Raw genomic sequence first — 27142 nt, 5'->3', positions numbered from 1 at the left:
CTTTGAACCGTGGCTCGTCAGCGCTTTGTATTTGTTCACCAAAGCAGAAAAGTGTCGCCGTGGAGGCAGAACCGCGTAACTAATCACTCCCATAATAAGCGCTCGCCTGTCGCTACGGACGACTGAACACGATGGTTAGAGCCGCTAACACATGTGCAGAAGACACACTCTGATGAACACTTCTATAGTTTACAAAGAAACGCGATCCAAATTCTGGAATGGAAGTGGAACGTATCATCTTTATCAATCCTCAGAATATCATAAATTTAATTAATTTATTTTTGGGGGCTAATTCATACCAGTAACTGACTTTTCTACCCTGCAAATTCAAAATTGTAATGCATTTAAGTTAAATAACACCTAAATAATACCTGATTAGTTAATTATTTAAACAAGTTTTAAACCAAGTTTTATGGTTTTCTTCTCGTTGCCTCTATTCCAGAAGTTTGAACATTCCGATGTCGGTGTTTTAAAGGGTCGTGAGGTCGGGTTCACGCGTCATAACGTTGTTTTAAAGTAAGCTGGGGGCAGGTCAAAGTTCAACGGCTGAATCTGCCTTTTGCTTTTTCGTTTTGCAGATGTTTTACGGTTAAAATCTCTGCAGATTTCAAGCACAAACAAACCCCTAACAAATCATTTCAGAATGTGTGCATTTCCTGTTTGGTTATTTCTTTCAAAACAAAACAAAAAATATAAAAACTTGATTTTAAAATATCTAAAAAAATGTAAATGTCTAAAATGCACTATTCACTACTAGACGTGAACCCTGCAAATTATAAATACTGATGTGGACATAAATTATTAGTGGTTTAACAAATGACAAAAAACAAAAAATAAACATGTAAAAAAGAAATGTAAAATCACACTCTAAAACAGATAAAGTAAAATGCTAACAGACCAAACACAAATATTCGGTTCACGTGACACGCCCTCTCGCAATCATTTATTAAAAATTCAACGTTTTTCAAGTCCAGCTAGAGCAGGCATGTCCAAACTACGGCCCGGGGGCCAAATGCGACCAACAGATCAATTTTTGTTGACCCTCCGGCTTCCAACCCAATATTATTGTTCCAAGTCTTATTAAAAGGTGTCAATTGCAAAATTTCGAATGATTCATTTTGTCATTTGACATTGTTGGGTTGTTTGTGGCCCTCTGCCCCGTGTTAGTTTCAAAATATGGCCCTCGGTGAAAAAGGTTTGGACACCCCTGGACTAGAGGAAAGCGGGCGAGACGGAGGGCGAGTTTGAAGAGCGACGGAGGGCGAGTTTGAAGAGCGACAGAGGGCGAGATTGAAGAGCGACCGAGGGCGAGTTTGAAGAGCGACAGAGGGCGAGATTGAAGAGCGACCGAGGGCGAGTTTGAAGAGCGACAGAGGGCGAGATTGAAGAGCGACCGAGGGCGAGATTGAAGAGCGACCAAGGGCGAGTTTGAAGAGCGACGGAGGGCGAGATTGAAGAGCGATGGAGGGCGAGTTTGAAAAGCGACAGAGGGCGAGTTTGAAGAGCGACGGAGGGCGAGATTGAAGAGCAACCGAGGGCGAGTTTGAAGAGCGACGGAGGGCGAGATTGAAGAGCGATGGTGGGCGAGTTTGAAAAGCGACAGAGGGCGAGTTTGAAGAGCGACGGAGGGCGAGATTGAAGAGCGACCGAGGGCGAGTTTGAAGAGCGACAGAGGGCGAGTCTGAAAAGCGACGGAGGGCGAGTTCAAAGAGCGTGGCGAGGGGGAAAAGGTGGTGTCCGGCGCTCACTCCTCCGCCGTCCTGAGCACCGAGTCGTCGCCCAGGATCTTGCAGAGTTCGTTGAGGCGGTTTTGCATTTCGGGGATCCCGGCCAGCTGCGACTCGAGCCGCTGCTTCTCCTCGGTGAGCGAGAGGCGCGTGGCCGTGTCCAGCTGCTCGAAGCGCCAGCCGCCCTCGCCGTCGAACTGCAGCAGGTGCGTGTGGTACTTCCTGTGCGCAGAAAAAAAAAACACACCGGAGTCAAAGCGATGTCGACGCCGCTGCATCAATGCACCATCGGGAAATGTGTTTCAGGCGTCACGCGTGTTATGAAGATGAGGCAGAACTTATGAATGTTTGTGGAGTTGAAGTCACACGAGTGCAACGGCCTTGTCTGGCCACTAGGAGGCGAGGACGTTGGTACACATTTATTACATTTACCGTATCTTCCGGATTATAAGTACATTTTTACATTGTTTTGGCCGGGGTGCAACTTATAGTGTGATATAGAGTGACTTATATGTGATATTACCGTATTCTTCGTACTATAAGTCGCACCGGACTATAAGTTGCACCAGCCAAAAAATGCATATTAGAGAAGAAAAAAACATATATAAGTCGCACTGGAGTATGAAATGCGGTTGCAAGTGTGAAAATAACAAATAATATCACATATAAGTCGCTCCGGAGTATAAGTATAAGTATATAAGTAAAATATAAGTATATGGGCGTGTTCCAGGTACAGAATGCTTCCTGGAGGATGGGCTGAAACTCAACAGTGATGACGCATTGCTGAGGTAGCCCCCGTCCATCTGTTCATCCGAGGAAAAGGATATAGACTGTACTCTCGCTAAAAACTGCAGGACTCAATCAAAGAGTCAGTTTGGGCTCATAAATGAGGCACCAGTAGCACTGTAAAAAGGTTAAAAGCTCTGAAAAGTCGATTTTGCATGATATGGGACCTTTAATGTCAATGTTGTTTGTTGTGACTGCTTAAACGTTGTTGCCTCTTGCCCGGAGAGGTTTTTTTTTTAATCTCAATGGGACTCTCCTGGTTAAATAAAGGTTTGCAATAAGAAAACCCCGTCTCTTTTAAAGTTAGATTCTGCCTTCTTACCACAGCGACGGTCTGTGCGTGATGGACAGCAGGGCGATGCCGGCGTCTTTGGCCGTCTGGAAAATCTTGCCCTCGACGTCGATGCTCACGGCGCTGGTGCACTCGTCCAGCAGGGCGTACTTCGGCCTGGACACAGCATATATCGTCTATGAGATCGTGTTAAAATGTGGTTTGGAGGATATGAAAACGTATGATCTTTGGGGGACGACTGCAAAATGAGCCGCGCGTTTGTTTGTTTTTTTCACATTTCTGGAGGACTGATCAGCTTTTAAGACAATGTAAACTATAATAAATGCTTACTTGTGATAAAACATGCGAGCCATCCCCATCCGCTGCTTTTCACCGCCCGACAGCACGTCCTTCCAGTCGCACTCTGCATCCCAGCCTAGAAGAAGACACGTGTTTGTGACCGTTCAGTCTCATAAAAGGTAAGAGAAGAGAACTTCAGCGATTGATTAAAAAAACTAAAGTTACTGAGCCAAATACGGACATGAAAAGTGTGGACGGAGGTGAAGACGTTGGAGGAAAACCTGTGTCCAAACAGATGAGGACGGAGGGAAAGAGGAGGAGGAGGGCCTGGTTTGTCTGCATCTTTGTGTCATATATTTGGTGATAAAGCAGAAATATTTGTCTCGCTATTGTCATTTTTTGTGTTTGTGCATCTCTCTTCTGAAAATGTGAACAGCCTGCTGCACCAAGACCATGGCCAAAATTCTCTTTATTACCATATTTTCCGGAGTATAAGTCGCCAAAAAATGTATAATAGAGAAGAAAAAAACATATATAAGTCGCACTGGAGTATAAGTCGCATTTTTGGGGGGGAAAGAACGACATTTCATCTTGAAATGCAATTTAAAATAATAACAGATTAGAGAACATGGTGAATAGGTGTACATATGCTAACATGCTAACACCTTCAGCTACATGAGGCACAGACAGAACTGTGGTAAGTGTCTGGTATGTTAACGTAACATATGAACAGTTATTCAGATAACTATAGCATAAAGAACATGCTAACAAGTTTAGCAAAGCATCAGTTTTACCCCAAATCACTAAATCCACTGAAATCTTCTTCCTCTGTGTCACTTCTAAACAACTCCACAAACTCCAGAGGAAGAGGAAGTGCAGATTCTTCTTCCTAGAGCGCCCTCTTGTGGTTGCCAGTGGGAAAATAACGAATAACCCGGCCAAACTATGAAAAAAGGTGTGACTTATAGTTGGGAAAATACGGTACATGTTTCTGGGAATGGCCTATTGCAAACCGACTTGCGAATGCCGTTATATTTCTGAAACAGTTGCTTCACTAAATCCTCCAGCGTGGACTCGTCTCCTCCCGTCTCACCTCCTTCCCTGGTGACGATCTGGTTGAGGTTGACTATGTCCAGGATGGTCTCCAGGTCTTTGTCGGTGAGGCCGCGCCCCGACATGTCCTCCAGCGAGTCCGGGTAGATGACCTGGTCCCTCAGCGAGCCCATGGACATGTACGGCCTGTGGAAGCAGTGCCCGTTATTCACAGGGAGGTACAGGCTGTTGGAGAGACTGTGGCGGCGGAATGTCCTGGTGTTCAGACGCTTTGGACTGAAGTTAAAGTTTTTGACATTGCCGTTCCACTCGATTTGTAACTATGTACTTGGGCCTAGAATCTCCTGCCGTGGACACAGTGGATGGATACTTTTGGAACGTGCGTTTGGCAGCGGGAAAAAAGCCATAAATGACATAATAACAGGACCTAGAAAAATGGGAAAAATTTAATTTGGAAAAGGACAAATTTGACCGACTCTGGACTCGCTGGGACTGTTTAAATGTTTAGTTGATGTTTGTTTATTTTTCGATTGATGTTTCGCTCTCTGGTCATGTTCTGTTTGTTTTTGTGTTTTATTTTGAAAAACTTAAAACAAAAGAAAAACTTAAAAAAAAAGAGAAAAACTTTTAAAAAAAGAAGAAAAGAGAGAAAAATAATGAGAAAATCTGTAAAAGCCTGGATCAAGTGAATGCTCATAGTTTAATTGATCTGGAGGTCAGGATTATATGATAACATGTGCTAATGTATTGTCCTTAATATAACACATCACCATTATTTTATTTTCACTAAAGTCACTCACAAGTATTTTAGTCATCAACCTTTGTACATTGAGACTTATTGTGACTGAAGATTTCTAGATGGATGAAAATTTGAAATTGCTTACTCATTTTTAACATTATTATTATTTTTTACAGTTGACACGTCACGGTTAGTTGACTATTTGAGGCATGATTATTTTATTATTTATTATTAGGGCTGCAAAAGTATCAATACTGCGATACTGGATAATGCAAGTATTAATATTGCAGCAAACTAAATATGACAATGTCCTCCATCTGACAGAAATGTACTGTTTTTACAGAAAACGCTAAACAATGGTAGGTTTTTATTCATAATTTTACTTATTCACCCTAAAAACAATATTTAAAAAATGTCGGTGTAATTTTTACATATTTTTTAAAATTTTGACAGTCTGACAAAGTACATTACATATACAAAATATTTTAATATAATAAATAAATATCAAAAATGATATTCAAGCATTGCAATAGTATTGATATTGCAGTTCTTTACAGCCATATTGCAGTAACGTCCTGTATCGTGCAGTCAAATACACAGCCATTCTCAAAACCAATGAAGTATAAATACAGTATAGGAGTATAAAACTAGTCCTTATAAGTTCAGAATACTACAAAGGTGAGTCCTGCATTAGTTTAGCAGTTCGCTGTCTAAAAATACATGTTGCGTTCATTCTTGGCTTCTACTTCTGTCAGAAAAACACATCATGGCGCATACACGTAGACTACTTTTGCCCTGGATCGCTCTTTTGTCCCACATTCATTTCAATAAGTGCTTCGGTCGCAGTGAAGTCAAGAACGAGCCGTAAGGACGAGTCGGAGGACAAAAGGACCGAGCGGTTCCGACGATGGCGTGGCTCGTGTGAACGTGGACGCGTCCGTTAAGCTGCTGCTGCTGCGTCCGCTGATGTATTGGATCGTGTTACTGCAGTATCAAATATTTACTGCTGTGTAGGAGGGAGTCGCCCGTGTCAGCGTCCGACCGCAGACCCGGGTTATGTTTCCAGAGCGTGTGTCCAGCGGCTGTACAAAAGGATCGAGCCTCTGTCAATCTGACAATATCACATTTCATAAAGGTCGTCGTTGTCGTGCCCGGTTTTCAAAATAAAACACAGAAACAAACAGAACATGGCCGAAGAGAGAGAGACATCAATAAAACTAAATAACTAAACAAACGAGTATAAAAACAGTCCCAGCGAGTCCAGAGTTGGTCACATTTGTCCTTTTCCAAATTAAGTTTGAATGTTATTTTTTTTCATTTGTCTCATTCCTGTTGCTATGTCGGTCCAGCTCTTGGTCGTCGGGGGTTTTGCATCATCCATTTCTTTGTTATGATTGTTTTATCGCAGCCAAAAGTACATTCCAAAGGTCTGTGTCTTTAAGATGCAGATGCACGGCGCTCTGTGGTCCTGAGCTCCAGTGTCTTCTGCTGGTAAAGCCTCTTGTGCAAAGTCTAATCTAATAATGGCTTAAAAGCAGTTGTTTTATTGGTCAGTGTCTGACAGGTCAGATGGTAAATATTTCACTTTGCGCTCCTGTTACCATGGTTAGAGTTACAGAGTTACAGAAGAAAGAATCAGCTGTGCTGTGGTCATTGTTCTGCTCTGAGGGGAAACATGGTAGTGCTAATTGTGTAATCACAAGTATTGTGACATGTTAGGAGCATTAGCGTTTGAGAAATGTAAATATAAACCTCTGAATGAATCCCATACATTCAGTAGCAGCAGCTTCAGCAGCAGTGATAGTGAAAGTGAGGTTTTTTTGAAAGGTGATGACTTTGCTTTCAATATTATTGCATGTCCAGTTTAATTGTTAAAATCTTTTCAAAGTTGATTTATTTGTCAAACACACAAACTAAAGAATATTGCATATAATGAGGGCCCCAAACTCTATCATTAATGCTCTAAAGCTAAAATATTGCAGACTATTGCAGTAAAGTGTTCTGATGTTTCTGGGTCTGTAATATCTTTAGAACATTTATAGAACCTTTAACATCCATTATTGCACCTTTACGACTTAATAACTGTTTGTTTTGGTTGTAATTACCTTTGAGGGATGTAGAACATGTGCTGAGGCGAGGGCTTTAGCAGGCGGCCCCCGTACACGGGCCACAGACCGCTCAGGATCCTGAACAGAGAGCTTTTCCCACAGCCATTTGGCCCCGTGATCAGCAGATGCATGTTCTCCTCCACCTGGTGAAGAACATGATGGCAACTTTCAAATCTACAGCATATAATGTATAACAGTAGCAAACTTAACCATATTTCATCAATCTTTGACAATCTTTACAGTGATAAAGCTCCTTAAAGACACGGTTTAGACTCAGTAAAACCCTGAAGAAGGCCGGACATACTGTGTGGGAGGAGCTGGACTCAACACTAAATTAATTCTCTTTTTACTGATAAAAAGACAGTTATCGTCTTTATGTAAATATATTTTCTTCATACTGTGACACTGATATTACATTTTAGTTATAGTTTCTTTATCTTTGGCTTGTCGGCTGGACGTCTGTAATGTTTATGTTACAACTGCTTATTCCACTTACAATCCTCAGAAATGTGATCTTTATCTGATTTATGGATTCAACAGATTAATAAAGTGTCACTAGCAGTTACATGTGAGGCCAGTAATCTGACATCGTTCTGATCGTTAACACGTTTGACGAGGGAATAAAAAAGGACAAACAAAATGTGAACAAAAATAAAAGAGAAAATTCTAAAGAGTTATTTTAGAATGAATTATACTTTGTCTCTAAAAATCCACTGATTTCCGAGTGTTGTTGATGATCAGATTTCTCTTGTGCTGTAAACACACACCAACAACAAATCAGACCTAATCATTGGGTTATCGGATTATTCTACTTTATTTATCATTCTACTTATCTGATTTGTACTAATGTTATCTTGAGGTCTTAAAGTGGCTATGACAGGTTTTTACAATTGTCTAATTTTGACTTTATTTGGTGTATTTATACTTGTTGTACATATACATTATAGCTAAAATGACAGGAAGTGACATCACACCAGGGACACTCATTCCAGTCAAAGTTTATGCAGAATTTCCACAAAGAAACAACTTTTTTGACTCTAAACATGAATTCAACAAAATAAAGTTGCTCTTATATTTTTTGTTGTCAAATTATATATATATATATATATATATATATATATATATATATATATATATATATATATATATATATATATATATATATATATATATATTTGTTTACATTAGATGAGTTTTGGCCCAGTGTTTGCTGGGTAATGTCCTAGTGTGATGTCATCAATTACAAACAGGAAGTTAAATTATAAACCTAAAACATGTGCTTTTCTGTGATACATTTTTATAATTTTTAGCAAACTTCAAAATATTTTTATCTGAACTGCATTTCAGTTCAATGAGTGGTCCGACCTGTAGGGGGCGCTTTAAACCTGTTCTTATTCAAAAACCATCTACAGCCAAAATGAATGATGACAATGAAACAAAAAAGGATCAAACTGGTTCCTCCGTGTTCTTCTCATTTACATATTTTATTTAAAACAATTTAACATATTCACTGTAATGTCTGAGAATCAACTATTAAGTTGTTTAACACTAATAAAATGAATCACTTTAGGAAACTCTGAAATGCATGTAATAAGAAATATAATATAAGAAATGTGATGTGACTGGACAAACACGACACGAGGGCAGCAGATAATGAGACCACAGGGGAGGAGGAGGAAGAGGAGGAGGAGGAGGAGGAGAAGGAGGAGCAGAAGAAGGAGAAGGCTAGAGAATAGAAGAAGAAGGAGAAGGAGAAGGAGAAGAAGGAGCAGAAGGAGGAGGCGCAGAAGGAGGAGGAGCAGAAGGAGGAGGAGCAGAAGAAGAAGAAGAAGAAGAAGAGTTGCATAGGAAATAGGAAATATAGATGAAATGATGAGTTTCACCTGAAAGTTCAAGCAGGACACCACGACGTCTCCGTTGGGTGTGATGATGGGAACGCTCTCACACACGATGCCCTGGTCCACGTCTATGACCTCCCCTGAACAAACAGCATTTTAATCATTTTAATCATGTATATTGTGTACATTTAATCTTGTTTTGGTTCTGCTTTAGTCCTGCTTTATTGCTGGTTTTGGTCCTGTTTTAGGTCCTGGTTTTGTCCCTGTTTTATTTATTGTTTTTGTCATGGTTTTGTCCCTGTTTTAGTCCTGCTTTAGTCCTCAGTTTCACATGATCATATTAAAACGAACCTTTCAGTTTCTCACGATCATATTAAAACAAACCTTTCAGTTTCTCATGATCATATTAAAACAAACCTTTCAGTTTCTCATGATCATATTAAAACAAACCTTTCAGTTTCACATGATCATATTAAAACAAACCTTTCAGTTTCTCATGATCATATTAAAACAAACCTTTCAGTTTCTCATGATCATATTAAAACAAACCTTTCAGTTTCACATGATCATATTAAAACAAACCTTTCAGTTTCACATGATCATATTAAAACAAACCTTTCAGTTTCTCATGATCATATTAAAACAAACCTTTCAGTTTCTCATGATCATATTAAAACAAACCTTTCAGTTTCTCATGATCATATTAAAACAAACCTTTCAGTTTCACATGATCATATTAAAACAAACCTTTCAGTTTCACATGATCATATTAAAACAAACCTTTCAGTTTCACATGATCATATTAAAACAAACCTTTCAGTTTCTCATGATCATATTAAAACAAACCTTTCAGTTTCTCATGATCATATTAAAACAAACCTTTCAGTTTCTCATGATCATATTAAAACAAACCTTTCAGTTTCTCATGATCATATTAAAACAAACCTTTCAGTTTCACATGATCATATTAAAACAAACCTTTCAGTTTCACATGATCATATTAAAACAAACCTTTCAGTTTCTCATGATCATATTAAAACAAACCTTTCAGTTTCTCATGATCATATTAAACGTGTGTAGTACCTTTAATCTCCAGCGGGCCGTCGATGTGCATGCCGGGTTTGCTCTTCTTGTCCCCTCCCGCCGTTGCCGTGAGCGACGAGCGTTTGTAAATGCCCTTTTGCACGTCCTCAAACACCACAAACATGTTGTGCACTCGGGCCGTGTATCCCGCCAGCTCCGTGACCTGAGGGACAGAGGGTCAAAGGTCACGGCATGTTCAAGGCAGACAAACAACGCAACACTATACTGCGCTGTTATACTTACTATTGAATACTACAGGAAGTACTCCTTTATCACATATTGTACTCTGGCTTTGGGTATAACTTTAAGTACAAGTACATTTCTTCATATATATTTGTCAAACTGTGCAGTGTGAAGCCGATTGTGGTTCAAACGAGACCAAAGATATAACATCTAGTATATGAAGTATATATATTTGCATGTACAATCAGTTTATACTATTTCAATTTAACCATTATTTCAGCAAGTAAAATGTTTAAAACTCAATATTCATGTTCAATAAAGTGTCCTGACTCACGTGCTTAAACTGTTCTTAAAAAACATGTTTATAAGTAACATATAACTACATAAAACACGGGATCATGTTAGAGTTTGAGGCGCACGAGTTCTAACTTAAATTGCACTTTAAAACAAGGATTATAATGTTGAAACTAGAGGTGGAAGATGCTGATAAAACTGTAAATACTGAGTTTTCTTTTTGTGTTTTCTTGTTAATGATTTTCAGACAATATTTTCACAATCAGGAATGAGCTCAAATGTATCTGTAAATGTCGGGTTGAGATTCAAACGGATCGACCATAAAACTAACCAGAAAAGGCAGAAATAAAGTTATATTCACGCGCCGTCTGCTTTAGTTTGGAAGATTACACACACGGCCTAACTGTACAATTTACTTTTAATGGTCTTCTTGAGGTCATTTCCAACGACATTTCACATGTTGATTATTTTCACATGACAACCACAAGAGGGCGCTCTAGGCTCTAAGCGACACAGAAGAAGAATCTGCACTTCCTCTTCCTCTGGAGTTTGTGGAGTTGTTTAGAAGTGACACAGAGGAAGAAGAATTCAGTGGATTTAGTGATTTGGGGTAAAACTGATGCTTTGGTAAACTTGTTACATGTTCTTTATGCTATAGTTATCTGAATAACTGTTCATATGTTACGTTAACATACCAGACACTTACCACAGTTCTGTCTGTGCCTCATGTAGCTGAAGGTGTTAGCGTTAGCATACGTCATGTAGCTGAAGGTGTTAGCGTTAGCATACGTCATGTAGCTGAAGGTGTTAGCGTTAGCATACGTACACCTATTCACCATGTTCTCTCATCTGTTATTATTTTAAACTGCATTTCAAGATGAAATGTCTGTTCTTGGTCTTGGATTTTATCAAACACATTTCCCCAAAAAATGCGACTTATACTCAAGTGCGACTTATATATGTTTTTTTCTTCTCTATTATGCATTTTTTTTGGCTGGTGCGACATATACTCCTGTGCGATTTATAGTCCCAAAAATACGGTACATACAGTTTGAAATGCTTGGTAAAAAGCTCTTTGGAAATGTTGAATATCTATGAAAAACGATTAAAAAAAATTTACACTGAGCTAAAGCCAAGAGAGAATGGAGAGACACAGAAGTGCAGCACTAAAGATCAACAGATGGAGGATTATTCACCGAGTGCCTAAGCTCCAAGACACACACACAAACACACACAAACACACACAAACACACACAAACACACACAAACACACACAAACACACACAAACACACACACACACACACACACACACACAGCGGTCTGACCTAGTGACACGACGAGAGGCCGAGTAGGAGGAAGAGAGGACGTGGACTCTTGAGTAAAGCTGCACAATTATTAACAATTACAACAGTCGTTTATCAAATCAAACGCTGTCATTATGTCGCTAACAGAATGTTCTATACAAAACGACATTGCGTAGTTTAGAACGGAACCAAACCAGAGCGACAGCCGGACTGGAACACGGCCCGGCGGCAGAACCAGGTGTGAAACCAGTGTGAGGAAGTGTGCGCTCTCTAGAGAACAGAGGCTTATTAATGTTATGGTTACAACGATATGAGACGAGGTCAGAACATGGCAAAAACAACACGCAGAACGAGGCCATAACAGTGGTAAGAACAACGCAGCAACAGCAAGGAATCTTCAGACGAATATATCGTTAAAATGCAGATTATTGTTGTAATACAGCCAATCCACACGGCCAGGAAAATACATTTTGATTTTGATTTGTACGGACGATTGTTGCAGTACAAAATCATTCAAACCAGGATGAATATTACGTCAAAAGTCCTCATTATAGCGCTGATAACAGGAAGTCGAAGCCCCTGAATACACGCCGTGGCCCTGTCCCAGAACTCACACTTTGAATGTGTGCTCTCGACGATCCGCTGAAGCCTTCACCATAGATTTGAATGTGTTGATCCGCACTTCCAGCAAGTACATCCCCCACAATGCATTTCGCCGTGATGTTCTCGAGCGCTTCTGCCTCAGCAACTCAACAGTGAGCGTTAACGGGACAAACTGATCATATTCCTGATAAATATTTGACTGTCCAGCTAAAAGACACTGTCAAAACCTGAAGCATGCAAATGATCAGAGCTAAACTGGGCTGTGGCTTTGAGTGTGGCTTTCTGTCCTGTCACGTTTACCTGTTTACCTCTGCTCCTCTGGCCCTCTGCACCTCTGGCCCTCTGCTCCTCTGGCCCTCTGCACCTCTGCTCCTCTGGCCCTCTGCTCCTCTGCTCCTCTGCTCCTCTGGCCCTCTGGCCCTCTGCTCCTCTGGCCCTCTGCACCTCTGGCCCTCTGCTCCTCTGGCCCTCTGCTCCTCTGGCCCTCTGCACCTCTGGCCCTCTGCACCTATGGCCCTCTGCTCCTCTGGCCCTCTGCTCCTCTGGCCCTCTGCACCTCTGGCCCTCTGCACCTCTGGCCCTCTGCTCCTCTGGCCCTCTGCACCTCTGGCCCTCTGCACCTCTGGCCCTCTGCACCTATGGCCCTCTGCTCCTCTGGCCCTCTGCTCCTCTGGCCCTCTGCTCCTCTGGCCCTCTGCTCCTCTGGCCCTCTGCTCCTCTGGCCCTCTGCACCTCTGGCCCTCTGCTCCTCTGGCCCTCTGCTCCTCTGGCCCTCTGCACCTCTGGCCCTCTGCACCTATGGCCCTCTGCTCCTCTGGCCCTCTGCTCCTCTGGCCCTCTGCACCTCTGGCCCTCTGCACCTCTGGCCCTCTGCACCTCTGGCCCTCTGGCCCTCTGCACCTATGGCCCTCTGCTCCTCTGGCCCTCTGCACCTCTGGCCCTCTGCACCTCTGGCCCTCTGCACCTATGGCCCTCTGCACCTATGGCCCTCTGCTCCTCTGGCCCTCTGCACCTATGGCCCTCTGCACCTATGGCCCTCTGCTCCTCTGGCCCTCTGCACCTTTGGCCCTCTGCACCTATGGCCCTCTGCACCTATGGCCCTCTGCTCCTCTGGCCCTCTGCACCTATGGCCCTCTGCACCTATGGCCCTCTGCTCCTCTGGCCCTCTGCACCTCTGCTCCTCTGCACCTCTGGCCCTCTGCTCCTCTGCCCCTCTGCTCCTCTGCACCTCTGGCCCTCTGCACCTCTGGCCCTCTGCACCTCTGGCCCTCTGCACCTCTGGCCCTCTGCACCTCTGGCCCTCTGCTCCTCTGCACCTCTGGCCCTCTGCTCCTGTGGCCCTCTGCACCTCTGGTTGGCCCTCTGTACCTCTGGCCCTCTGCACCTCTGGCCCTCTGCACCTCTGGCCCTCTGCACCTCTGGCCCTCTGCACCTCTGGCCCTCTGCACCTCTGGCCCTCTGCACCTCTGGCCCTCTGCTCCTCTGGCCCTCTGCTCCTCTGGCCCTCTGCTCCTCTGGCCCTCTGCACCTCTGGCCCTCTGCTCCTCTGGCCCTCTGCTCCTCTGGCCCTCTGCTCCTCTGGCCCTCTGCACCTCTGGCCCTCTGCACCTCTGGCCCTCTGCACCTCTGGCCCTCTGCACCTCTGCTCCTCTGCTCCTCTGCTCCTCTGGCCCTCTGGCCCTCTGCTCCTCTGGCCCTCTGCACCTCTGGCCCTCTGCTCCTCTGGCCCTCTGCTCCTCTGGCCCTCTGCACCTCTGGCCCTCTGCTCCTCTGGCCCTCTGCACCTCTGGCCCTCTGCTCCTCTGGCCCTCTGCACCACTGGCCCTCTGCTCCTCTGCACTCACACACTTCATGCACTTCTGAACATACACCGTTCAGTTGTGCAGAGTGTGCAGTCATTGACAATATGTGGAAGAGGGTGTGTAATGTACTGTGTAGTGTACAGTGTAGTGTACTGTGTCGTGTACTGTGTCGTGCACTGTGAAGTGTACTGTGTAGTGTACAGTGTAGTGTACAGTGAAGTGTACTGTGTAGTGTACAGTGTAGTGTACAGTGAAGTGCACTGTGAAGTGTACTGTGTAGTGTACTGTGTAGTGTACTGTGAAGTGTACTGTGAAGTGTACTGTGTTGTGTACCGTGAAGTGTACTGTGTCGTGTACTGTGAAGTGTACTGTGTAGTGTACAGTGTAGTGTACAGTGTAGTGGACAGTGTAGTGGACAGTGTAGTGTACAGTGAAGTGCACTGTGAAGTGCACTGTGAAGTGCACTGTGAAGTGTACTGTGTAGTGTACTGTGTAGTGTACTGTGTCGTGTACTGTGAAGTGTACTGTGTAGTGTACAGTGTAGTGGACAGTGTAGTGGACAGTGTAGTGTACAGTGAAGTGCACTGTGAAGTGCACTGTGAAGTGCACTGTGAAGTGTACTGTGTAGTGTACTGTGTAGTGTACTGTGTAGTGTACAGTGTAGTGTACTGTGAAGTGTACCGTGTAGTGTACCGTGTAGTGTACCGTGTAGTGTACTGTGTTGTGTAGTGTGTCGTGTACTGTGTAGTGTACTGTGTAGTGTACTGTGTAGTGTACTGTGTAGTGTACTGTGTAGTGTACTGTGTAGTGTACTGTGTAGTGTACTGTGTAGTGTACTGTGAAGTGTACTGTGTAGTGTACTGTGTAGTGTACTGTGTAGTGTACAGTGTAGTGTACTGTGTAGTGTAGAGTGTAGTGTACTGTGTTGTGTAGTGTGTAGTGTAGTGTGTAGTGTACTGTGTAGTGTAGAGTGTAGTGTACTGTGTTGTGTAGTGTGTAGTGTACTGTGTAGTGTACTGTGTAGTGTACTGTGTAGTGTAGTGTGTAGTGTACTGTGTAGTGTACAGTGTAGTGTACAGTGTAGTGTACAGTGTAGTGTACAGTGTAGTGTACTGTGTAGTGTACTGTGTAGTGTACAGTGTAGTGTACAGTGTAGTGTACAGTGTAGTGTACTGTGTAGTGTAGAGTGTAGTGTACTGTGTTGTGTAGTGTGTCGTGTACTGTGTCGTGTACTGTGTCGTGTACTGTGTAGTGTACTGTGTAGTGTACAGTGTAGTGTACAGTGTAGTATAATGTGTAGTGTACTGTGTCGTGTACTGTGTAGTGTACTGTGTAGTGTACAGTGTAGTGTACAGTGTAGTGTACTGTGTCGTGTACTGTGTCGTGTACTGTGTAGTGTACTGTGTCGTGTACTGTGTAGTGTACTGTGAAGTGTACTGTGTAGTGTACTGTGTTGTGTACTGTGTAGTGTACAGTGTAGTGTACAGTGTAGTGTAATGTGTAGTGTACTGTGTCGTGTAGTGTGTAGTGTACTGTGTAGTGTACAGTGTAGTGTACAGTGTAGTGTAATGTGTAGTGTACTGTGTCGTGTACTGTGTAGTGTACTGTGTCGTGTACTGTGTACTGTGTCGTGTACTGTGTAGTGTACTGTGTAGTGTACAGTGTAGTGTAATGTGTAGTGTACTGTGTCGTGTAGTGTGTAGTGTAGTGTGTAGTGTACAGTGTAGTGTACAGTGTAGTGTACAGTGTAGTGTACTGTGTCGTGTAGTGTGTAGTGTACTGTGTCGTGTAATGTGTAGTGTACTGTGTCGTGTGTAGTGTACTGTGTCGTGTACTGTGTAGTGTACTGTGTCGTGTAGTGTGTAGTGTACTGTGTCGTGTAGTGTGTAGTGTACTGTGTCGTGTAGTGTGTAGTGTACTGTGTCGTGTAGTGTGTAGTGTACTGTGTCGTGTAGTGTGTAGTGTGTAGTGTACTGTGTCGTGTGTAGTGTGTAGTGTACTGTGTCGTGTAGTGTGTAGTGTACTGTGTTGTGTAGTGTGTAGTGTACTGTGTCGTGTAGTGTGTAGTGTACTGTGTCGTGTAGTGTGTAGTGTACTGTGTCGTGTAGTGTGTAGTGTACTGTGTCGTGTAGTGTGTAGTGTACTGTGTCGTGTAGTGTGTAGTGTGTAGTGTACTGTGTCGTGTGTAGTGTGTAGTGTACTGTGTCGTGTAGTGTGTAGTGTACTGTGTCGTGTAGTGTGTAGTGTACTGTGTCGTGTAGTGTGTAGTGTACTGTGTTGTGTAGTGTGTAGTGTACTGTGTCGTGTAGTGTGTAGTGTACTGTGTCGTGTAGTGTGTAGTGTACTGTGTCGTGTAGTGTGTAGTGTACTGTGTCGTGTAGTGTGTAGTGTACTGTGTCGTGTAGTGTGTAGTGTACTGTGTCGTGTAGTGTGTAGTGTACTGTGTCGTGTAGTGTGTAGTGTACTGTGTTGTGTAGTGTGTAGTGTACTGTGTCGTGTAGTGTGTAGTGTACTGTGTAGTGTACTGTGTCGTGTAGTGTGTAGTGTACTGTGTCGTGTAGTGTGTAGTGTACTGTGTCGTGTAGTGTGTAGTGTACTGTGTCGTGTAGTGTGTAGTGTACTGTGTCGTGCTAGTATTGGGACAGGGCCAGTTGAAACAACCTTTAGCATTAGCGTTGAATGTAAGTCAAGTTTGACCAGACGGGCATCTGACCATCATGAGCTGGTCAGGTCACGGGGTCAGGTCACGGGGTCAGGTCATGGGGTCAGGTCATGGGGTCAGGTCATGGGGTCAGGTCATGGGCACATGTCACGGGCACATGTCACGGGCACATGTCATTCACTTTGTCAGTGTTTGAGTTGCAAACAGAAGGTTCTGCAGTCGCTAGCTTTCAGACTGCAGCGTGTGGAGACTTGCTCCTGAGCAGACTCCATCCCAGAGCTATTCATGCTATGAAGCCAAATAACACGTACTTAAGTCTGCAGAAGGGGCTGCTACGCCCGCAAATGTGTACAACATTAGCAATGACATGTTTCATAAATGTTTTCTAATGATTTAATATAGAATAAGTTGTGTTATTGTGACATTTGTAAAATGCTGATTCATGGGTTTCAGTCAAAGAAATGGATTTGGCAGGGCAATGATCCCAGTTTGTTATCGAAATAGTGCAATTCAAATTCAAAACCATTTTCCTGAAACCTATAAATAGTTTAAAACTGAACTAGAGACAGGTCAGAATGTTTAGAATTAGCTGTTTGTAATCTGTAATTTATAGGGATGGTTTATCAGTAATCCATGATATCGGCAGATGTATCTTATCAGTATCACCACTTTCAATCCAAGTTAAATTACTTAATAAGCTGCTAAAATAAACACAATTAAACCTGATTAAAAAAAAATTACTTGAAATTATTACAGACGATCGGTCGCACGGTTATTTTCGGGACACCAGCCTGAAACGTTTGGAAACCCCTGTTTTATGGGACCAATAAACCCAATTTTAACCTAAGTAAACTTTACAAGGAACATACTTTTTCAACAATACTGCATAATCGAGATATTCAAGTACAAATACCAGAGGAAATATTTGATACCACTATCAAGAGCAGATAGAGTTTATACCACAGTTCATTTGTATTTCTCTCACTGATGAAACTCACACGGACAAAACAACTGTTTTGATCCCAGCTCGTCCAAAATAATGAGAGAAGTACTCGCATACAATCAAAGCTTTCGGGCACGTACAAATCCGACGTTCTAAAGTACTGCCTCTCGATGAATGTGCAGCCGTGAAATCCTCTTCTAAACTTGAAAAATGCTCCGGACACAAGGAGAAAGAGCATGAACGATTTGAATTCAGGGGCGATCACACTCTGAACAAGGACTTCCATTGACTGGACGTTCTAAATCACTGCTGCTGCCGCGCTGAAGTGCAGTAGAAGCTGTGCACACTTCAATAAATATGGAAAGATAAGCATAGAAGGAACATGGCCGACATAAATGTACCTCTTCAACACTAATGACAGTTTTACAGTGCAGTGATTCAGATGTTAACACTAGATAATAAGGCTGCAACTGACAATTATTTTCAAATCATTATCGCACGTTGATTTATCTTTTATTTTCATTTTTTTTTTAACATGATCAAACAAATACAGGTTGAAATCGGGGGACTGATAGAGAAAAATCTGAAATATATATATATTTTTTCACACTTTGTTATAAAAAGTTTTGTTTTAAAGACAAAAATTAAATTGGAGAAATGTGGGAATTTTCTCTGTCTATTCACATTTTTCAAATACCGTATTTTCTGGAATATAAGTTGCATTTTTTTTCATAGTTTTGGCCGGGGTGCGACTTATACTTACTTATACTTGTACTCCGGAGTGACTTATATGTGATATTATTAGTTATTTTCACACTTGCAACCGCATTTCATACTCCAGTGCGACTTATATGTTTTTTTCTTCTCTATTATGCATTTTGGCTGGTGCGACTTATACTCAGGTGCGACTTATAGTCCGGAAAATGCGGTACAGGTTGAAATAAGGGGACATATATAGAGAAAAATCTGAAATGGTTTATTCTTTTTTCACACTTGGTTATAAAAAGCTTGTGTCTGTTACAGTCCAGATAACCAGAGTATGAAAATATGACCATGATTATTATTATTATTCAGTCACAATTAGTTACTTAATGGTTGCAGCCCTATTAGATAACACAGATAATAAGTAATAGTATGTAGTATGTAAGTCTTTCATTACTCAACCTTTGTCTTGTGGCTGCATTTTGTTATAGATTCAAGTAGAAGACATTAATCATCAGAAGCTTCTGTGAACTATATACTGAAACATTTATAATATAGTGAGTGTTGTTTTGAAGACATTGATTTGAATATTGTGACAAAAAATTGAGAGATGTGGGAATTTTCTCTGTCTATTCACATTTTCTCCATTTTTACCGTATTTTCCGGACTATAGGTCGCACCTTTTTTCATAGTTTTGGCCGGGGTGCGACTTATACTTAAATTTATACTTATACTTATATACATTTACTCCGGAGCGACTTATATGTGATATAATTTGTTATTTTTACACTTGCAACCGCATTTCATACTCCAGTGCGACTTATATATGTTTTTTTCTTCTCTATTTTGCTTTTTTTGGCTGGTGCGACTTATAGTCCGGAAAATACGGTATTTCTTTTGGGTAACATGGCCCACCCCTTTTGTGAACTGTACCAGTACTTAAAGCCACAGAGGATTAAGGTTTTAGTCGTTAAATGCCGACTTCTGAACGTAACGTGGTAGTGTGGACGTTTACCTCTTTGTAGGAGGACATGATCCGCTCGATGGCGTCCGCTCCGGAGGCCAGGAGGTTCCGAGCGGTGGTGAAGGCCTCAGTCCGCTCGCTCACCATCATCTGAGGCTGGCCGTCGGCGCTCGCTGCACAGAACGCAGCAGTGTTCAAATGCAGTACTACTCTGAATGCAGTACTGCTCTGAATGCAGTACTGCTCTGAATGCAGTACTACACTGAATGCAGTACTACTCTGAATGCAGTACTGCTCTGAATGCAGTACTGCTCTGAATGCAGTACTACACTGAATGCAGTACTACTCTGAATGCAGTACTATTCTGAATGCAGTACTGCTCTGAATGCAGTACTACTCTGAATGCTTTGCGAGTAGTCAACAACAGTAAATCACATATTAGTCACAATCAACTATCAGCAATTTGTTTTTGAATCATTTCTTTCACAAACAACTGAATATCTTATGTCCTATTTGACATAAACCCGGTTGTGTGATCTTTTTTTTTACTAGTTTGTCAATTCATATGGCCTATTTCAGTATTATTTCACCAGCAGGAGGCCGGTCCATGTTTAGTCCTGACTCTGGCACCAGCAGGAGGCCGGTCCATGTTTAGTCCTGACTCTGGCACCAGCAGGAGGCCGGTCCATGTTTAGTCCTGACTCTGGGCACCAGCAGGAGGCCGGTCCATGTTTAGTCCTGACACTGGCACCAGCAGGAGGCCGGTCCATGTTTAGTCCTGACTCTGGCACCAGCAGGAGGCCGGTCCATGTTTAGTCCTGACTCTGGCACCAGCAGGAGGCCGGTCCATGTTTAGTCCTGACTCTGGGCACCAGCAGGAGGCCGGTCCATGTTTAGTCCTGACACTGGCACCAGCAGGAGGCCGGTCCATGTTTAGTCCTGACTCTGGCACCAGCAGGAGGCCGGTCCATGTTTAGTCCTGACACTGGCACCAGCAGGAGGCCGGTCCATGTTTAGTCCTGACTCTGGCACCAGCAGGAGGCCGGTCCATGTTTAGTCCTGACTCTGGCACCAGCAGGAGGCCGGTCCATGTTTAGTCCTGACTCTGGCACCAGCAGGAGGCCGGTCCATGTTTAGTCCTGACTCTGGCACCAGCAGGAGGCCGGTCCATGTTTAGTCCTGACTCTGGCACCAGCAAGAGGACAGTCCAGAAATAAATCAATAACTTATTGTAACGTATATAATAACTAATAAATTCATTTGTAATTTGCTTCATCTTTATAAACATTAGGATTATGCACATTAGTTACTACAGAGTTACCCAGAGCGGGCTTGGAGATGTTACGTACAGGACAGCGCCTCCATGGCGATGCTACAAACTGTATTCAAATAGCATTAGCATTAGCATAGCGCGACACAAAGGAGGCTTCTGACAGAGAGCTTTATTTGAATACAACTCAAATGGCAGCAGGAGGCGTGGGAGGTGTGGGAGGTTTCACATGTGCTAATCAGAGGAAGCGCTACTGCTGTGGCTGCTGCGCGACAAAACGTGCTAACGGGAACCGCTAGCCGGGACCGCATGTTCATGAACGCAGCTCCTGCTTCCTCCACGCAGCTTTAAAGGAGACATGTGGTGCTTTTTTCCCTGCTACTTAATATTAAACTGCAACGCGAGTAGACCGCAATCCTACATTCTGTGCATTGTAAAGCGCATTATTGATCTAAAACGGCTCGGTAACGGACTTCCTGTTCAAAACTGTAGAACTGATAAGCCCCGCCTCTTCCTAGTGACGTTTCACCGTGACAAGCAGCTGATGTTCATTCATTCAAGCAGCTATGTGACATTTTAGAACCAGAAATGTGTCACTCGTAGTATCAATTTTTCAACTAATCACGACTAAGTATAGGGATGTGGGCGGGGATACGGGGTAGGTGAAAACAGGAATTTAAGCCTCAGTTGCAAGACAGTTAAGGATTACTCTAACATGCAGAAATCAATCAAAATACAACTTATAGTACAAATGAGTAACGAGCAAACACTGTTGTGACAAGGTTAAACGCTCATTAAAGGTGATTATGCACAATATGTCCACTTGAAGTACAGTAATAGTACTTTCTACACGTACCTATAGGTGTAGAATTGACACATGGGTCATGCACTGGAGAGGCAAAAGAGGCTGCAATTATTCATTTTTTGATCAAATAATTCTAACTCACTGACCTTTTTATGAACTACTAAACGTTTGGTGCTGTATATTTTCTCTTCTATGGACCCTTTAAAATACTATGTGAACACCATTATACATTTCCAATAATGATCTGACATTAGAGCAAATTGTTTTTAGTCTTTATGAGAAAAAATAATCAGATATTAAGAGTATCCAGGGTTAGAAATGTAAGTTGTTGTAAATGATGCAATATATCTGTAGATAAAATGAAAAACTATGGTGGGCTCAGCATTTCTGGAAGTATTTGTCCAGTAAAGAATGTAAAACTCATGATTTTGCTCTGACATCGCTCACATGTATCTATGTGAGTTTATTTAACAAAACCACCTTGATTTTTCATATTTAGAGCTATTTTGCAGCCATCTCAGCTGCTTTCTCTATGTTCCACTTTACTATTGCCACTATTTTGGAATTCTTAATGTATTTATTTATTTATTTATTTATTAAGGGTCTTTACAGCATAATTGATCAGTTAATTTATTATGATTATTTATTATATTTTATTTGTTTGCTTTTAGTGAGACAAACAAACAATAACAATTGATCATTTTTTTATTTAAAAAAAAGTTAATTTATTTGATATTATATGTGCTTATTTAATGAATGCCTAAGTACTTAAAAATAAAATAAAATAAAATAAATAGTTAAATTATTTGATATTATGTACTTGTTTAGTTGATGCCCAAGTGCTTAAAAATAAAATAAAAACAGTTAATTTATTTGATATTACGCGTGCTTATTCAATGAATGTCCGAGTACTTAAAAATAAAAATACATTTAAAAAAGAGTTAATATATTTGATATTACTTATACTTATTTAATGAATGCCCAAGTACTTAAAAACTGTTCATTTATTTGATATTACGCATGCTTATTCAATGAATGCCCGAGTACTCACCGCCGTCAGCGAAGCCAGTGGCGGTGATGATGGGCACTGCCACCATGACGAGGCCGCTGCTGCTCCACACGTACTTCATGAGGAACTGCTCGATCATGATGTACCACAGACGCTTGGACAGGATCAGGTTCATCTGGTCGGCCAGCGCTCGGTAACACTTCTGCAGCTGCCGCATCTCCACCTGCGCCACACCACAACGACACCACCACATTACGCAGACGTTACGCAGACGTTACGCAGATGCGGTGTGCTCGTTCCGGCCGGGCGGCGCCGAGCGGATATTATGGATGTTGTGTTTGTTGTAATGTTTGCTTTTTAATACAGATTCACTCTATATGATGTTATATTTACACCGGTCAGGCAGTACATTTACCGTATTTTCCGGACTATAAGTTGCACCTTTTTTCATAGTTTTGGCCCGGGTGCGACTTAAACTTATATTTATTCTTATATACTTATACTTACACTCCGGAGCGACTTATTTGTGGTATTATTTGTTATTTTCACACTTACAACTTTATTTCATACTCCAGTGCAACTTATATATGTTTTTTTTCCTTCTCTATTATGCATTTTTTGGCTGGTGCGACTTATACTCCAGTGCGACTTATAGTCCGGAAAATACGGTAAGTCTACTTCATCATCGCGTGCTGGGATACGACTTTGGGTGAAATAACAAATATGATCATCTTGTGTCCACAGATGACAGACAGTGAGAGCCTGTTGGGAAAGTGTAAATGGTGAAATTGTGCTGTCTGGACTGATGTGTGGTCTTGATCTGCACCGGGTGAATCAGTAAAAGATGTGGTGGTCTCTGGAAACAGACACACTGCTAAATATACTATTATTTTGATTTGTTTATTCTAAATAAATAAAACAAAGAGTACTGTCACGTTTAAAATGGCAACCAATGTCAAAAGCCAAGGGTCAATCTGTGGCTCTGGTCCCTAAAAGTAGTAGTAGTAGCTCAATGCTTGATGTGTTTGCAAACCCAAATACAATATTAACACTAGCGTTACTACATACATGTAATAATAAGTGTTTCAGCTTTTCCTTTGCTATTAGTGACCGGTTTGATACTTCATTATTAGGACAACAATAAAGGAAACTTAGTTTAGGCTTTGTATGTATTTTCTTACATTGTCTATTGTAACTGAATAATCAAGAGTTGTAATTATATATATATATATATATGTGTATATATATATATATATATGTATATATATATATATATATATATATATATATATATATATATATATGTATATATATATGTGTATATATATATATATATATATATATATATATATATATGCAAAAGCACAATAAGAAGGGATGTGACACTCCAGGATGTAGGCCTACAGTGAAAAGATTATAGATGATTGAATGTAAATGACAATAGCCAATAACAACTCAATTACTTTGGTTCAATTTGCTGCTGACTGTGAGTCTCTGCATGATGTAGGCATGATGTAGGCATGAGGTAGGAATAATGTAGGCATAGGCATGATATAGGCATGTTATAGACATGATATAGGCATGATGTAGACATGATGTAGGCACGGTGTAGGCATGATAAAGGCATGATGTAGGCATGATATGGGCAAGCATGATATAAGCATGATATAGACATGATGTAGGCATAATGTTATAGGCATGATGCAGGCATGATATAGACATGATGTAGGCATGATGTAGGCATAATGTTGGCATGATGCAGGCATAATGTTATAGGCATGATGCAGGCATGATATAGGCATGATGTTATAGGCATGATATAGACATGATGTAGGCATAATGTTATAGGCATGATGCAGGCATGATATAGGCATGATGTTATAGGCATGATGTAGGCATGATATAGACATGATGTAGGCATAATGTTATAGGCATGATATAGGCATGATGTTATAGGCATGATATAGACATGATGTAGGCATGTTATAGGCATGATGCAGGCATGATGTTATAGGCATGATGTAGGCATGATATAGACATGATATAGGCATGATGTTATAGGCATGATATAGACATGATGTAGGCATGTTATAGGCATGATGCAGGCATGATATAGGCATGATGTTATAGGCATGATGTAGGCATGATATAGACATGATATAGGCATGATGTTATAGGCATGATATAGGCATGATGTAGGCCTGATGTAGGCATAATGTTATAGGCATGATATAGGCAAGCATGATATAGGCATTATGTAGGCATGATGTTATACGCATGATGTAGGCATTATATACACATGATGTAGGCATGATATATGCATGATGTTATAGACATGATGTAGGCATGACGTAGGCATGATATAGGCATAATATAAGCATGATATAGGCATGATGTAGGCATGATGTAGGCATGATGTAGGCATGATGTAGGCTTCCAGCTTTATGGCAGAGGCTGTGTTGTCATAGCTGCCTGCACCTGTCAGCCCCACGTGCTCACAGCAGACTACAGTCGCCTCACCTTGTGTCCTCTGTAGAACGCGATCTCCTCCGCGTTGGCGATGATGCGGGAGTGCACGTATCGCAGGTAGCCTTTCCGATGCGCCTCCTCCGCCACCAGCTTCCCGAACTTCGGGGAGCACGCGCGGAGGACTTTGGCGGTCGCGAACACCACCAGCCCAGCCAGGAGCGTGGGCCCGGACGCGTTCGCCCCGCGGGACCTCGCCGTCTGTATGAGCGTGTAGGAGGTGAGCACCACGTCCAGGATGGGCTTGGTCAGGTTGGAGTAGAGGTGCGCCACCGACTGGGAGAACATCATCACGTCCTCCGTCAGCGATTGGTCCGGGTTCGCCAGGCGGCCGTCCATGTTGCTGACCCTGTAGTAGGTCTGGTCGGTGAAGTAGGTCCGGTAAGCATGGTCCACGAGCCGCGTGCGGAAGGCCAGCGCCAGCTTGCACTCCAGGTACCGGATGGCGCTGTTGACGAACGTGGCCGGGATGGCGATGAGGAGCCACTTGATCAGCTGCCAGACGAAGCGCCGGGGCTTCTTCTCCACGATGGTCTTGACGATCTTCCCGTCCAGGCTCGCGACGTAAATGGACAAGAAGGTCCTGGAGACGAGCGCGACGGAATGCAGCGAGAGCAGAGCCAGCTCCTTCGACACGAGCTTGGGGAACAGGATCCGCACCAGCTCCAGGATCTGTCTGAAGAACTCCGCGTTCACTCCGGGCGACGTCGCTTTGTGCCGCGCGTTGCCCGAGCACACGGCGCCGTTCTCCGCCGCCGCCGCCGCCGCCGCCGCCGCCTTCGTGGGAAGCTGCCCGTTCGCCGCCGCCGGCTCGCCGCGCTCGCTCCGCAGCCGCCTGCAGATGATGGGGTACAGCGTCTTGACTCCGTACGCGGCCGCCGCCAGGAGCACGGCGCGCTTCGCTGTGGAGGCGCGGTCCCATCTCACCCGGGACGCCGCGTCGAGGATGTTGGACATGTTTCCGTCGGTCGGTCTCAGTTGTTGCGCGCGGCAGCCATCGTCTCCCCCAGAGGGCAAGAAACAGACTCACGGCAGCCGCTGACGCCGCATTGATGCGAAACGATCAGCGCCGCTACGTCCCGCGAGCGTCGAGCGCGCGGTGTTGAGCGTGCGGTGCTTCCGGCGCGCGCCCCTTCACAATAACGTTTCGGTTACAAGAAATCATGACGCTGTGATAATAAAAGGGAAAATATAGCCGCAAGCGGCAATGATCGGCCCTCGCCACGCCGCCGCCACGCCGCAAGAGGAGGGGGCGCTAACGCGCCCCAATTGTCCTTTTATTACGCCTACTGCTGAATCTGTGACGCTGTCACATCTTCTCCCCTTTGTTTTACCATCAAAAAGCTATTTTATTTTGAATTCTTGGCAAAATGTGCGGCTTTGCCGCACAGACACCGTGACTCTTTGAATGAAAATGTGGATAACTTTTGATGGTCCTGAAGATGAGTCTCACCAAATTTCAGGTTAATAGGGCTGACGCCCTGAGGAGGAGGAGTTTGTGAAAGTCTAAAGTGTAAACATGTTCTGGCGATTTCCCCATTGGAATAACATGAAAGGTTTGGGTCATCGTTACGGCAACGCCATAACAATTATGACATGGGTCTCATTGACTTTTTTGATGGGGATGCTAAAATTGAGTTGTGTGTCAAATTTCAGATAATTTCGCAAAACTAAACATTTAACCTCCATATAAAATCTATAGGGGGCGCTGTCGCGCCAAATTAATTAATTTCACTTCAAGTAGGTTTAGGGCAAAGAGTTTAACAACTGATTCTAATTTGATGCAATTCGGACTTTATCTGCGCAAACGGCAGAAATTTTAAATATGGGAGATTTCTGAAATTTTAGTTACAGTTTGCGGCTTCGCCGCACAGAGACCGTGAGAGGTATCAATGTAATTTGGATAACTTTTGATGTCCCACTCCTCAGTAGCATTTTCACCAAATTTCAGCTTTTTAGGGCCAACGCCTTGGGAGGAGTTCGTAAAAGTACGACGTTTGGAAAAACTCCGAAGTCATGTTAGCCATTTTTGAAGCAATATGGCCGACATTTGGTTGGGGGGACGGCGTTGCCGTAATAATATTTTTTACTTCTCTTGTCACCATCTACCTCTGCGCCAAATTTCATGATTCTACGATCAGATTTTTTTTGGGTCATTTCCCATCTCTC

General features: G+C 42.8%; 1 protein-coding gene across 1 annotated transcript; it reads right to left on the bottom strand.

The window, feature by feature from the left end:
- Nucleotides 1-1721: 1721 nt before the first annotated feature.
- Nucleotides 1722-25930, bottom strand: LOC140366983 (ATP-binding cassette sub-family D member 2-like). The gene is made up of 10 exons (XM_072453249.1): nt 24968-25930; nt 22490-22670; nt 19415-19536; nt 9906-10068; nt 8868-8962; nt 6982-7127; nt 4178-4323; nt 3136-3220; nt 2836-2961; nt 1722-1949 (listed from the first exon to the last, which is right to left on the bottom strand). Exons 1-10 carry the CDS (start codon nt 25928-25930, stop codon nt 1745-1747), a joined length of 2232 nt encoding a protein of 743 aa, XP_072309350.1. The 3' UTR covers nt 1722-1744.
- Nucleotides 25931-27142: the final 1212 nt, after the last annotated feature.

This window comes from Eucyclogobius newberryi, unplaced genomic scaffold, assembly GCF_026437365.1.
Source record: "Eucyclogobius newberryi isolate DKJ021-1_F unplaced genomic scaffold, fEucNew1.0.hap1 SCAF_2, whole genome shotgun sequence".
In the NCBI taxonomy this organism is placed as follows: Eukaryota; Metazoa; Chordata; class Actinopteri; order Gobiiformes; family Gobiidae; genus Eucyclogobius; species Eucyclogobius newberryi.
This window is presented reverse-complemented; position numbering and strand designations above follow the sequence as displayed.

Coding starts and splice junctions, on each gene's coding strand:
- LOC140366983 (XM_072453249.1), bottom strand. CDS start 25,930: ATGTCCAACATCCTCGACGCGGCGTCCCGGGTGAGATGGGACCGCGCC. Junction 22,671..24,967: donor CGTTCTACAGAGGACACAAG/GTGAGGCGACTG, acceptor GGTGTGGCGCAG/GTGGAGATGCGGCAGCTGCA. Junction 3,221..4,177: donor GATCGTCACCAGGGAAGGAG/GTGAGACGGGAG, acceptor GTCTTCTTCTAG/GCTGGGATGCAGAGTGCGAC.